The sequence below is a fragment of the Podarcis gaigeae genome, assembly GCF_964106915.1.
Source record: "Podarcis gaigeae genome assembly, chromosome: 2".
NCBI lineage: Eukaryota > Metazoa > Chordata > Lepidosauria > Squamata > Lacertidae > Podarcis > Podarcis gaigeae.
The window spans coordinates 120,975,692-120,987,748 of NC_139679.1; the positions used below are offsets into that span (position 1 = coordinate 120,975,692).

At 46.2% G+C, this 12,057-nt stretch overlaps 2 protein-coding genes across 5 annotated transcripts in view; both read left to right on the forward strand.

Moving 5' to 3' along the window:
* LOC310837436 (uncharacterized protein) overlaps positions 1-12,057 on the forward strand; it is a 103,154-nt gene that overhangs the window by 80,935 nt on the left and 10,162 nt on the right. The gene's annotated exons all lie outside the window — the stretch shown is intronic.
* Positions 103-9,914, forward strand: LOC310837571 (zinc finger protein 213-like). Of its 4 annotated transcripts, none has more exons than XR_014560583.1 (7): positions 103-1,030; positions 2,393-2,999; positions 4,085-4,211; positions 5,191-5,267; positions 6,674-6,800; positions 7,791-9,062; positions 9,153-9,914. XR_014560583.1 is itself a non-coding variant. In XM_083724383.1 (6 exons), exons 2-6 carry the CDS (start codon positions 2,583-2,585, stop codon positions 8,717-8,719), a joined length of 1,677 nt encoding a protein of 558 aa, XP_083580509.1. In that variant the 5' UTR covers positions 103-1,030; positions 2,393-2,582; the 3' UTR covers positions 8,720-9,914. The 4 variants fall into 4 exon arrangements, 2 of the variants coding, with proteins under 2 accessions (XP_083580509.1, XP_083580508.1); XR_014560584.1 differs by having other exon boundaries at positions 104-1,030; positions 7,788-9,062; XM_083724383.1 differs by having other exon boundaries at positions 7,791-9,914.

Sequence of the window (12,057 nt, forward strand, 5' to 3'; positions counted from 1 at the left end):
GCTTTATAATGGAAAATAAAGTTTATACACTGCTAATCAAGCAGTGATTTTAAAAAACACACCTCAAAGCGGTTCACAAAGAGAACGATAGAGTGAAATAATCAGTTTTTTAAAAACCCTCTTAAAACATTCGAAAGATAAAATCAACAATAAGCTAAAAACGGATGCAGCGGCACTCTACATATCTGGGTTTAATCAAAATAAATGTTTTTAGCAGGTGCTGAAAGAGCACAGTGAAGACACCTGCTTGATGTCAATAGGCAAGGAGTTCCAGAGTGAAGGACCTGCCGCACTAAAAGATTGATTTTGTATCAATGCAGAACGGGGATTATGTGGCGCCTGCCAGTCCCGCAGACGGAAGTGGTCGAGTGGGCAAATACATTTTATTTTCTTTTGTAAAATTCAATCTTTATTATTTTTTGAAAATATACATTTATACAACATTCATACAACACTCTGTTTTTGTTTGTAACAAAAAAAGAAAATGATGGCAACTGAAGCAAAGGTACTTTGTATACCTCACAATACACATGACACTACAATTTATGAAAAAAGAAAAGAAAAGAAGGAAGAAAAAGTAGATGAGGTTTTAAAAAAGACTTCCAAACATTCTCATTGCACGTTATCTGTTAAATACACTTTTACCGTAGTCTACGGCTGCATTTACTCTATATACGTGAAAAGCACGTGGCTTCCCGCAACAGGAACTATAGTTTCCCCCCTTATGGTGCTACAGTTCCCGGCACCCTTAAACTACTGCTCCCAGGATTCCTCTTTTTGGGGGCTTAGTCGTGCTTTAAAAGCACGGCGCGCTTGCAGGCTAAGGGTTAAGGCAAAAGAGTCCCGCTTCCTAGAGAGGCGGCTGGAACGAAGGAAGGGATTTATGAATGGGAAGAGTCGCATCCTGCCCCTCCCCCGCGACTGGGGGAGTCGGAGGCCGCCTTTGATCTCCCTCCCCCGCCCCCCACGCGCGGCAGCCTTCCTCTCCCTCTCTTCCTTCTCCCCCCTTTCCAAACAAGGGATCTGGAGAGTGCAAACCCCTCGGGGTGAATTGGGGTCCCCGGGGCTGCTGTGGAAGGAGGGTGAGTGGGGAAACTGAGGCAGGGGGGAGAAGGAGGGCTGGGATTGTTGGAAGGGGCCACGCGGAGAGACTCCAGCCGGCGCTTAAAGGCGAAAGGCAAGGAGGCAGTCTCGGATTGAGGCAGGCTTCAAAAGAGGATGCGTGGAATTTGGAAAGGGACCCCGGGGTCATCTAGTCCAACCCCCTGCCATGCAAGGAATCTCCGGGTGGGGATTCCCTTGCCTCTGTCGGGAGGCAGCAAAACGGATGGATTGCATTGACATCCGTGAGACTGGTTCATATCCAACAACAACAACAACAACAATAATAATAATTAATAATTATAATTATTATTTATTTATACCCTGCCCATCTGGCTGGGCTTCCCCAGCCACTTTGGGCGGCTTCGCAAAAATACTGTAATACATCAAACATTAAAACATTCCCTAAACAGGGCTGCCTTCAGATGTCTTCTAAAAGTTTGGTAGTTGTTTTCTTTGACATCTGGTGGGAGGACGTTCCATAGGGTGGGTGCCACTTCCGAGAAGGCCCTCTGCCTGCTTCCCTGTAACTTGGCTTCTCGCAGTGAGGGAACCGCCAGAAGGCCCTCGGAGCTGGACCTCAGTGTCCAGGTAGAACGATGGGGGTGGAGACGCTCCTTCAGGTATACTGGATTGAGGCCGTTTAACATTCTTCTTGTTGTTATTGTCATTGTTATTCACTGACAGATTTTCATCTATTATAAAAGTACATAGTAGCCTCTCGGTTTTCTTTCTACAGGCCATTTACATTGCGTGTGGAACGCTGCTATCATAGGCAACGTGCAACATTATTATCGGTTTTTTAATTAAATTTTTATACTGCCCTTCATCCAAAGATCTGGGGGCTGCAAAGAAGAGGCAAGAAGCAGAGAGTCGCCTTCTATGAGAATAGTCTTGGGCTGGGGTATAGTTTAGGGTTTTCATACCTTTATTTTAGATTTGGTTACGTAGGAATTGTTCAATCTGATTGTGTATTTTTGGGTGTTTCGTTTATTGTTTATGATTGCTTTTGTTGTGCCGCAATTGTGCATTTTTTTCCATGTTGTATGGTCTGAACTGATACCGTGGCTCATTCCGTAGAGCAAGAGACTCTGTATCCCAAGGTTGTGGGTTCAAGCCCCACATTGGGTGGAATTGAGCCCGGGATCACCTGCATGCAGGACAACTGCTTTACCCCTGAGCTATGGCCCTTCCTGGATTTTGCAGGTTTTATTCTGTGCCGGATGAATTCCCTCGCTCCCACATCCTCATTCCCAGCCTCTCATTTCCCTCTTGCTTGCTTTGTTTACAGGAGGAAACCTTCATCCTTAACCAGGTGGATTTCCAGTTTTTCCTGCAAAGTACCTTCTCCGCTTGGCAACATGTGCAATTGACCTGTTTCCTATGCTGGATTTGCCTCCACCCTAAACCCCAGGCTGTTAAAAAGATTCAGCAGCGAGGGAAGGAGCCGCTCCAGAACTCTAGGGAGCCACGGATCGAAGATGGGAGAGCGGGAGCTGGCTGGGTCCCTAGCAAGACAGGACCCTTGCGTCACCCAGACTAGTAGCAGCAGGGGATTCTGGGAAAGAACCATGCAGGAGATCCCGGGCGAGGAGGTCGTCCTCAGCTCAGACGCTCAGCGCCAGCGTTTCAGGCATTCCCGCTACCATGAGGCCGAGGGACCCAGAGAGGTTTGCAGCCGACTCCACCATCTTTGCCGTCAGTGGCTGAAGCCGGAGAGACACACCAAGGCTCAGATCTTGGATTTAGTAATCCTGGAGCAGTTCCTGGCTGTCCTCCCCCCGGAGATGGAGAGCTGGGTCAGGGAATGTGGAGCGGAGACCAGTTCCCAGGCGGTGGCCCTGGCCGAAGGTTTCCTCCTGAGCCGAGCAGAGGACAAGAAGCAGAAAGAGCTGCAGGTGAGAGATTCATCCAAGTAGAAGCTGATTTTCATGCAGTGTAAGACTATGAGCCTGTATTGGCTTGTGGTTTTGTTCTGCCTGCCAGAGGCAGTAGATGTCTGTGAATTGCAGTTTCTGGGACTTACAAGTAGGGAAATTCCTGCTGTTGTGCTCAGATCCTGTTTGTGGATGTTCCAGAAGAGGGATCTGTTTGTCCACTGTGAGAGCAGGAGGCTGGACTGAATGGGCCACTGGATTCAGCCAACAGGGCTTTCTTAACCTTCTTGTTTTTGCCCCTAAGCAGAATATTTTTAGGACTCGCCTTATTTTTGAGATTGCAAGTTGTTTTAAACTGTTTTTAATATTGTGTTTTCACTCTGAACAAACTACAGTCCCCAATATTATTGAATGGCTATTCAAAGTGGTCTGATAACTGCTTTAAATGCACAGGGCCGATGGGGCCTTTGTAAGGCAAGTCACATTGTAATTGGTTTTTAGAATGTTTTGACCATTTTACAATGTTTTGGGATTAAAAATATTTTTTATTTAATAAGCAAAATAAGCCAAAGGTAAAGAGCATGCAGAAATACCAAAGTATTACAGCAGGTTGGAAACAGCAGAAAGTGGACATTATCACTGAAAGTGGACATTATCACCGTTTTGGGTGTTGCTTTAAAAAAAATTAAATTGTGTATCTGTTTGTCGCCTCGGGGGAAGAAGAGTGGGATGCAATAAATAAATAAATTAATTCCATAAAGAGATGATGATTATTTATATCTCATCCTTCCTCTCACAAGAGCCCAGCGCAATGAATGCTTTTTGTGGGGGATGTGGAGGGAAATGCAGCTTTTGAAAAGTTAAAACAAAACCACAGTAGAAAATACAATGCTTAGAAACCCGCTTCCTTCACAGAAACATCATTTGCATTTCCCACTCCACCCACTATGCGGCCCTCAGAATGTTGCCCAGATGGGAATGCGGCCCTCACGCTGGAAAAGCCTCCTTTCATCTGCTCAGAACTCAGAATCTTGCCTTTTGCTTGCATCCTTTAAAAAAAGTATTTCTCTCCTATCTCTCACCTGGGTCCCTTACATCGCTTCCAGCCCCGGACACTGCCAGCAGAATCGGTCCCTGCTTCTTCCCAAGACGAGATGACTCCGTTGGACTCCAGGCAAAGTCAGTCCTCCTGGGGGATCACGCAGGAGGGCGAAGGAAACCCCAGCTCCCCGGGTAAGAAGGGGCAGAGAAGATTTCAGCTTCTGCTGGGTGTGTGTAGGAATCTAATAACAGTACAGTGGTACCTCGGGTTACAGATGCTTCAGGTTACAGACTCCGCTAACTCAGAAATAGTACCTCGGGTTAAGAACTTTGCTTCAGGATGAGAACAGAAATCGTGCGGCAGCAGCGGGAGGCCCCATTAGCTAAAGTGGTACCTCAGGTTAAGAACAGGTTCAGGTTAAGAACAGACCTCCGGAACGAATTAAGTACTTAACCCGAGGTACCACTGTATAAGCTGCCTTATCCTGATTCAGACCATTGGGTCTATCTTAGATTAGTGTGTCAAATGCCGACTGTCATATTTGAATTCTGGCATCTCCCAGAGTCCTAGCCCGAGACTGTAACCACTACAACACACTGCTGTGTGCGCTCTCGCTCTCTCTCCCTCTCTCTCCCTCTCTCTCTCTCTCTCTCTCTCACACACACACACACACACTCCCTCCTGAAACACTAAAAAAAATGTTCCTAAAGCAATGCAATGCTTCCCACCATTGTTGTTGTTGTTTCGTCGTTTAGTCGTGTCCGACTCTTCGTGACCCCCTGGACCAGAGCACGCCAGGCCCTCCTGTCTTCCACTGCCTCTCGCAGTTTGGTCAAACTCATGCTGGTAGTTTCGAGAACACTGTCCAACCATCTCGTCCTCTGTCGTCCCCTTCTCCTTGTGCCCTCCATCTTTCCCAACATCAGGGTCTTTTCCAGGGAGTCTTCTCTTCTCATGAGGTGGCCAAAGTATTGGAGCCTCAGCTTCACAATCTGTCCTTCCAGTGAGCACTCAGGGCTGATTTCCTTCAGCATGGAGAGGTTTGATCTTCTTGCAGTCCATGGGACTCTCAAGAGTCTCCTCCAGCACCACAATTCAAAAGCATCCATTCTTCGGCAATCAGCCTTCTTTATGGTCCAGCTCTCACTTCCATACATTGTGTCATTTCAGGTGGAGGCATGCCAGCGGCCATGCAGACTGAGCCTTCTCCTCTTGCTGGTGGAGGGGCACCTGTGGCACCTGACCAGGTAGGTAGAAGTTTGGGGACAGGCTGGGCGCCTTTGTCCCTGGGCTACTTGTCAAAGGACAAACGGCGAGAGGCTGCGTAGCACCCGCTGAGGGGCAAATCTGACCTGCCCAGCCTCGCCAACCCTGCCTTGGGATCCTTAGAAGGAGGAGCAGACTGAACGCAACACCTCTTAACTGCTGCCTTAATTATTATTGGTCAAAATTGGTGGGGGGGGGGGCGATGAAAACAACATCCTTGAGAGAAAATCTGGGGCATCATATGTCTGGTTACCAAGACGGTTGGAAAACAAACCTAATGATTTAGTTTGCAGTCTTGTAGACCGTTTCAGAGCATTTCAGAGTGATGTGCAACACGATTAAAATACAGTGGTGCCTCGCAAGACGAAATTAATCCATTCCGCGATTCTCTTTGTATAGCGGTTTTTTCGTCTTGCGAAGCAAGCCCATTGACAGCTTAGCAGATTAGCGCTATTAGCAGTCTAGCGGTTTTTAGCGGATCAGCTGATAAGCGGCTTAGGGCTTAGGAAAAGGGGGGGGAAAGGGGGGGAAACCCGCGGGAACTCGCAAGACATTTTCGTCTTACAAAGCAACCCCATAGGGAAATTAGTTTTGCGAAGCACCTCCAAAATGGAAAACCCTTTCATCTAGCGGGTTTTCCGTCTTGCGAGGCGTTTGTCTTGCGGGGCACCACTGTAAGTTGAAATGCCAAAAAACGAAACAAAACACCAAACTAAAAACAATAAAGCCATTCCAACGTAGCACGGACAGCGAGCCCCTTCTGAAGTTGTCACAGGGTGACTGACGTGATTTTATATCTCCTCGCAGACACAGATAAGCATGTGACCTGATGCGTAGCACTCTTTGCAACTGCCGCTAGGAAAATTAGAGCAAATTATATAACCGAGGTAGCCACCAACTGTAAAGGAGATGAATTTATTTGACCCTACTTACATCAAGCTATATTCTTTCTTTATCACCGAACTCTGAATATAATTGCACATTGTATTAATTAACATTATTTTTAAATATATTAGTAGCCACGAGATAATTTTAGCTTATAAATTTTATTGTTTAATGTCTTAATTTGTATAAGGTACTTTTATAGCTCTGTTTAGAGTAGGTAATGTCTTGATAATATAAATGTTTTAAGTTTTTTCTATCAATTCAGTATATTTTCTTTTAATTGTTGAATGAGTCTGTGTACATTGCGGCAGCCTTTGGCTATGTGCAATAAAACTGACTGACAGACTGGTGCTAAGCCCCGCCCAGCAGCCAACCTGGCCTGTGGTTGGTGAGAGGTGCCAGGATGTGGCTTACAATAATTGATAATAATAATTTATTTAATGATGAGGATCTGTTGTATAGTCTGCAAGGAGAAACTGTTTTCTTCTTCTTCCCCTTCCAGGGTCTGGTGACGTTTGAGGAGGTGGCTGTGTATTTCACAGAGGAGGAGTGGGCACTGCTGGATCCGGACCAAAGAGCCCTGCAATGGGAAGTCATGGTGGAGAATTATGGGAATCTGGCCTCTCTGGGTAAGGCTTATTGATTTAACAAAACCTATATACTGCTTGGTTGCATATTTTTTTTAAAGAAGCAAACTTCTAAGCACACAAAAATGATAAAACATTAAAATCATCAAGAAAAGCAACTAAAAGCAGGTATTTAAAACATTCAAAAGATGCTTAAGAGATCATTAAGATGATTAAGAGATAAAACACATGCCTAAACAAAAATGCACTAAGCTGTCAATTGGCAAGGAGTTCCACATTAACATTAAGTGCTGCCACATTAAGAGCTGCCACGTTAACAGATAGATTTCTTGCATTGTTTTGAGTACAGTGGTACCTCGGGTTACAGACGCTTCAGGTTACACACTCCACTAAGCCAGAAATAGTGCTTCAGGTTAAGAACTTTGCTTCAGGATAAGAACAGAAATCGGGTTCCGGCGGCACGGCAGCAGCGGGAGGCCCCATTAGCTAAAGTGGTGCTTCAGGTTAAGAACAGTTTCAATTTAAGTACGGACCTCAGGAACGAATTAAGTACTTAACCCAAGGTACCACTGTACCGTGTTTCTTCTCAGTACAGTGGTACCTCAGGTTACAGACGCTTCAGGCTATGTTTCAGACTCCACTAACCCAGAAATAGTACTTCGGGTTAAGAACTTTGCTTCAGGATGAGAACAGAAATTGTGTGGTGGCAGCGGGGGCCCCATTAGCTACAGTGGTACCTCAGGTTAAGAACAGTTTCAGGTTAAGAACGGATCTCCAGAACGAATTAGATTCTTAACCCGAGGTACCACTGTGTGTAAACGGAGTCCTTATCTAGAGGTTCTGCACAGGAGTCACCTTAAACAGCATCAGAGCCCTGTCACTCCACATTTTCAGTTAATGACAATCAGCAAAATTAATTTAATATTCACCAGATCTGTCTTCCATTCTGGTGAGCAGCAGCAGTCGTTCCCTCATTTAGAGGCTCCATTTTTTCCTTGTGATCTTACTAGTTTTTTCTCTTTCCTCCAGCAGGAGATGGGTGGAAGAACGGGAATGAAGTAACACCGTGCGCGGTCTCCTGGGAAAAAGCCAGACGTTCGGAGGCGGAAGAGCAGAAAAGGGAAACTGAGGCAGAAGAGAAGAGGGGAAATCCCTTCCTTGCTTCCCACTTCCGCAAAATCCACGAAAAGACGGGCGCCGAAAAGAAGCGGATTGTGTGCGTCGTGTGCGGGAAAAGCTTCAGCCGCAAATCGCACCTTAATGAACATCAGAGAATCCACACGGGGGAGAAACCCTACAAATGCGCCGAGTGCAGCAAGAGCTTCCGCCGGAGCACGGACCTCTCTTCTCATCAGAGAACCCACACGGAAGAGCAGCCCTTCAAATGCTCCGAGTGCGGGAAGAGTTTCCGGGGGAGCTCGGACCTCCGGTCTCACAAGCGGATCCACACCGGGGAGAAACCGTACGCCTGCTCTCTGTGCGGGAAGAGCTTCAGCCACAGCATCAGCCTCAACTCTCATGAGAGAATCCACACGGGAGAGCAGCCGTTCAAGTGCTCCGTTTGCGGGAAAAGCTTCACGCGCAACACGGGCCTGACTCTGCACCACAGGATCCACACCGGGGAGAAACCGTACACCTGCTCCTTGTGCGGGAAGAGCTTCAGCCACAGCAAGAGCCACGCCATCCACCTCAAAGTGCACGCAGGGGAGAAACCCTACACGTGCTCGGAGTGCGGGAAAAGCTTCATCGGGAGCTCGTATCTTAAGTCACATCAGAGAATCCACACAGGGGAGAAGCCCTATACGTGCCCTGTATGTGGGAAAAGCTTCAGGTGGAGCACAAACTTTAACGAACATAAAAAAATCCACAGAGGAGACAATGTGGTGAATCCTAGGAATCCCTGGATTGGAGAAAGTCCCCCTGGTGGGGCACAAATCTTCGTAATGGAGGATTCACTCTAAGGCAGAGCTTTCCAAACTTTTCAACTTGGGGACGCACTTTTGAGACATGCGTCATTTTGCAACACAGCAGTTCAGTTTTACTAGCAAACCAGAGGTTAAACTCGCGAGACACACTGCAGCCGACACACAGTTCAGAAAGCTCTGCTCTAAGGAGCAAGGAAGTCCGTAGATCAGGGGTCAGCAACCTTTTTCAGCAGGGGGCCGGTCCACTGTCCCTCAGACCTTGTGGGGGGCCAGACTATATTTTTTTGGGGGGGGGGGGAATGAATGAATTCCTATGCCCCACAAATAACCCAGAGATGCATTTTAAATAAAAGGACACATTCTACTCATGTAAAAACACGCTGATTCCCGGACCTTCTGCGGACTGGATTTAGAATGCAATTGGGCTGGATCTGGCCCCTGGGCCTTAGTTTGCCTATCCATGCTGTAGAGACGAAAGCTCTCCCAACTAACAGAAAATCCTAAGCTCAAACCATATCACAAGAGGGAGAACCAGTGAGTGTGAAAAGGAAACTGTGGGAGTGGCCACTGGGACCATATAACACCGGTCCTAAAATACCTACATTGGCTCCCAGTACATTTCCGAGCACAATTCAAAGTGTTGGTGCTTACCTTTAAAGCCCTAAATGACCTCAAAGGCCCAGTATACCTGAAGGAGCATTTCCACCCCCACCGATCAGCCTGGACACTGAGGTCCAGCTCCAAGGGCCTTCTGGCGGTTCCCTCCCTGCAAGAAGTGAGGTTACAGGGAACCAGGCAGAGGGCCTTCTCGGTGGTGGCGCCCGCCCTGTGGAACGCCCTCCCATCAGAGATCAAGGAAATTAATAACTATCTGACTTTTAGAAGACATCTGAAGGCAGTCCTGTAACGGGAAGATTTCAATATCTGATGTTTTGTTGTGACAACCCAGGATTTACAGAATGTTGACGGCACATTCTTCATAAAGAAACCAGAATTTGGGCAGACTGTACAATCTGTCAACTGAGAGAGAAGTAACCATGGTCTGTCTGAAGGCAGATGCTGGTCTATATTTTTATTTATTTATTTTGCTGGACTTTCCGACTCTCGATTCCGGGTGCGCTTCATTTTAACTCTCCACCCCGAGAGTTATCTGTCCCATGCCTGATAGCATCGTCTCGCTTGCGGTGTTCCATTGTCTGTGTATTGTGTTAATAAAGATTTCCCTTCTAAACTTGGATTGCAGCTTGTGTGTCTGTTTTTTTCAAAAAAAAATTTAGATTTTATTAAATAATACAAGAATGTCAAAAAAAGCAATAAAATACAAATTTCAAACATATGCTTATAAACATAATTATTTATGTATGTGTGTCTGTTTTGCATGCATTTGCTGCGATATATTTTATTGCAGCTTTATTTTTTTTAAAAAAAGAAACACACACCACATTTTTCTTGCATTTTCATTATACAGAAACATAAACTGAATAGACGTAAGAGGAATACAAGCGTAAAAGCAGTAGAAGGGAAGGCAATGTTAAATCTCTAAATTTCCAACTAAGCATCAGGAAGAACTGCGCCCAACGGTTAGAGCTGTTGACAGTGGAACTCTCCCTCAGGAGTGGTAGACTCCCCTTCCCTGTCCGGATGTTATAGCTGAGATTCCGGCATTACACGGGGTTGGACTAGATGACCCCGGTGCCCCTTCCAACTCTACAACTACAGATTCATATAGCATACAGTGGTACGTTGGTTTTTGAATGTAATCCGTTCCGGAAGACCGTTCAACTTCCGAAATGTTTGAAAACCAAGGCGCAAAGGGCGGCCTGCAAATTTAACAGAGAAAATTGAAAAACAGCAGAAGCTGTTCGACTTCGGAGGCGCGTTTGAAAATGGAAACATTCACCGTATTTTTCTGTCTATAAGATGCCCCCATGTATAAGACTATTTTGGAGGACTCCGATTTAAAAAAATGGGGGGAGATGGCCCCCATGTATAAGACGCCCCCAAATTTTGCATATTATTTTTTAGGAAAAAAACCTAGTCTTATTCACAGAAAAATACATTACTTCTGGGTTTTTAGTGTTCCGAAAACCGAAACGTTCGGCTTCCAAGACGTTCAAAAACCGAGGTGCCACTGTATTAAGAAGATCATAAAACAACAGTATCCTGTTATTAATAAGATCATAAAACAACAGTATCCTGTCCTTCCTAACAGTAAGATGATGATGATAATTAATAATAAATTCCCAAAAGAATGTTAAAAACATGATAAAACATCAAACATTAAGAGATGTTCGACAATGAACGGTCTCCCTCTGGAGCTGGTGAACTCTCCTTACTTGGAGGTTTCTAAGCAGAGGTTGGCTGACCATGTGCCATGGATGTTTTGGCTGAGATTCCTGCATTTCAGAGGGTTGGACTGGATGACCCCCCGGTGTCCCAACTCTTATGATTCTATGCAGCTAAGCAGAAACATTAAGAGAAGCAGAAACCCGGAAAGCAGGTGAGAAACCATCCAATTTCATTTCTGTTTGGGGCTCTGCCTCTGCTTGCTTTAGCCTGCAGCTCTGCCAAACCCCAGCCCCACCCCAGCCCCACAGCTCCTTAGTCCTCACCAAAGCCACTCCTTGCCAAAAACCCCTCCGGTTAGACTTTGCCAGGTCACCTGGGTCACCCACTTGCCTCTTCCTGACCCTCGGGTGCTGTTTCCCTCGCCCAGCCTTAGCTTGGGTGTGCATGTACATTCCTGTCTGCCTGATGTCGGATAACTACAAATAAAATAGGGAGAGAAAAGCAGAGAGGTGATACTCCTCTTTCTCCTTGCTTGTTGATTAATCCTAGAATTGTAGAAGGGACCCCGAGGGTCATCTAGTCCAACCCCAGATAAGAGAACGACAACAAGAAAGCCTAGCAATTTTTTATTATTATTAGAACCAAGCAGAACAGCAACAGAGAAAGTTGTCTTTTACTATGTCAGGCGATTGGTCCATTAAGTTTAGTACTGTCTCCACTGACTGGCAGCGGCTGCCCAGGGTTTCAGGCAGAAAATATCTCTGGAGATAGTGCTGGAGAATGAACGTGAGAGGCCCGCTGCATTCAAAGTACTTTCTCTTCCCCCGAACTGTAGTTTCCCCTCACTTTAAAGGTAAATTTAGACTCCAGTCTTCCTCATTCTAAACACAGACACATAAAACGTAAAGGACCCCTGGACAGTTAGGTCCAGTCAAAGGCGTCTATGGGGTTGCGGCGCTCATCTCGCTTTCAGGCTGAGGGAGCCAGTGTTTGTCCACAAACAGCTTTCTGGGTTATGTGGCCAGCAGGACTGAACCACTTCTGGTGCAACGGGACACCATGACGGAAACCAGAGCGCACAGAAA

What these genes read in the sequence shown, in the direction of transcription:
- LOC310837571 (XM_083724382.1), top strand. Translation starts at nt 2,583, where the DNA reads ATGGGAGAGCGGGAGCTGGCTGGGTCCCTAGCAAGACAGGACCCTTGC. An exon ending in AGAAGCAGAAAGAGCTGCAG is followed by an intron (nt 3,000 to 4,084) that starts GTGAGAGATTCA and finishes CATCGCTTCCAG; the next exon opens with CCCCGGACACTGCCAGCAGA. An exon ending in TGGGAATCTGGCCTCTCTGG is followed by an intron (nt 6,801 to 7,787) that starts GTAAGGCTTATT and finishes TCTTTCCTCCAG; the next exon opens with CAGGAGATGGGTGGAAGAAC.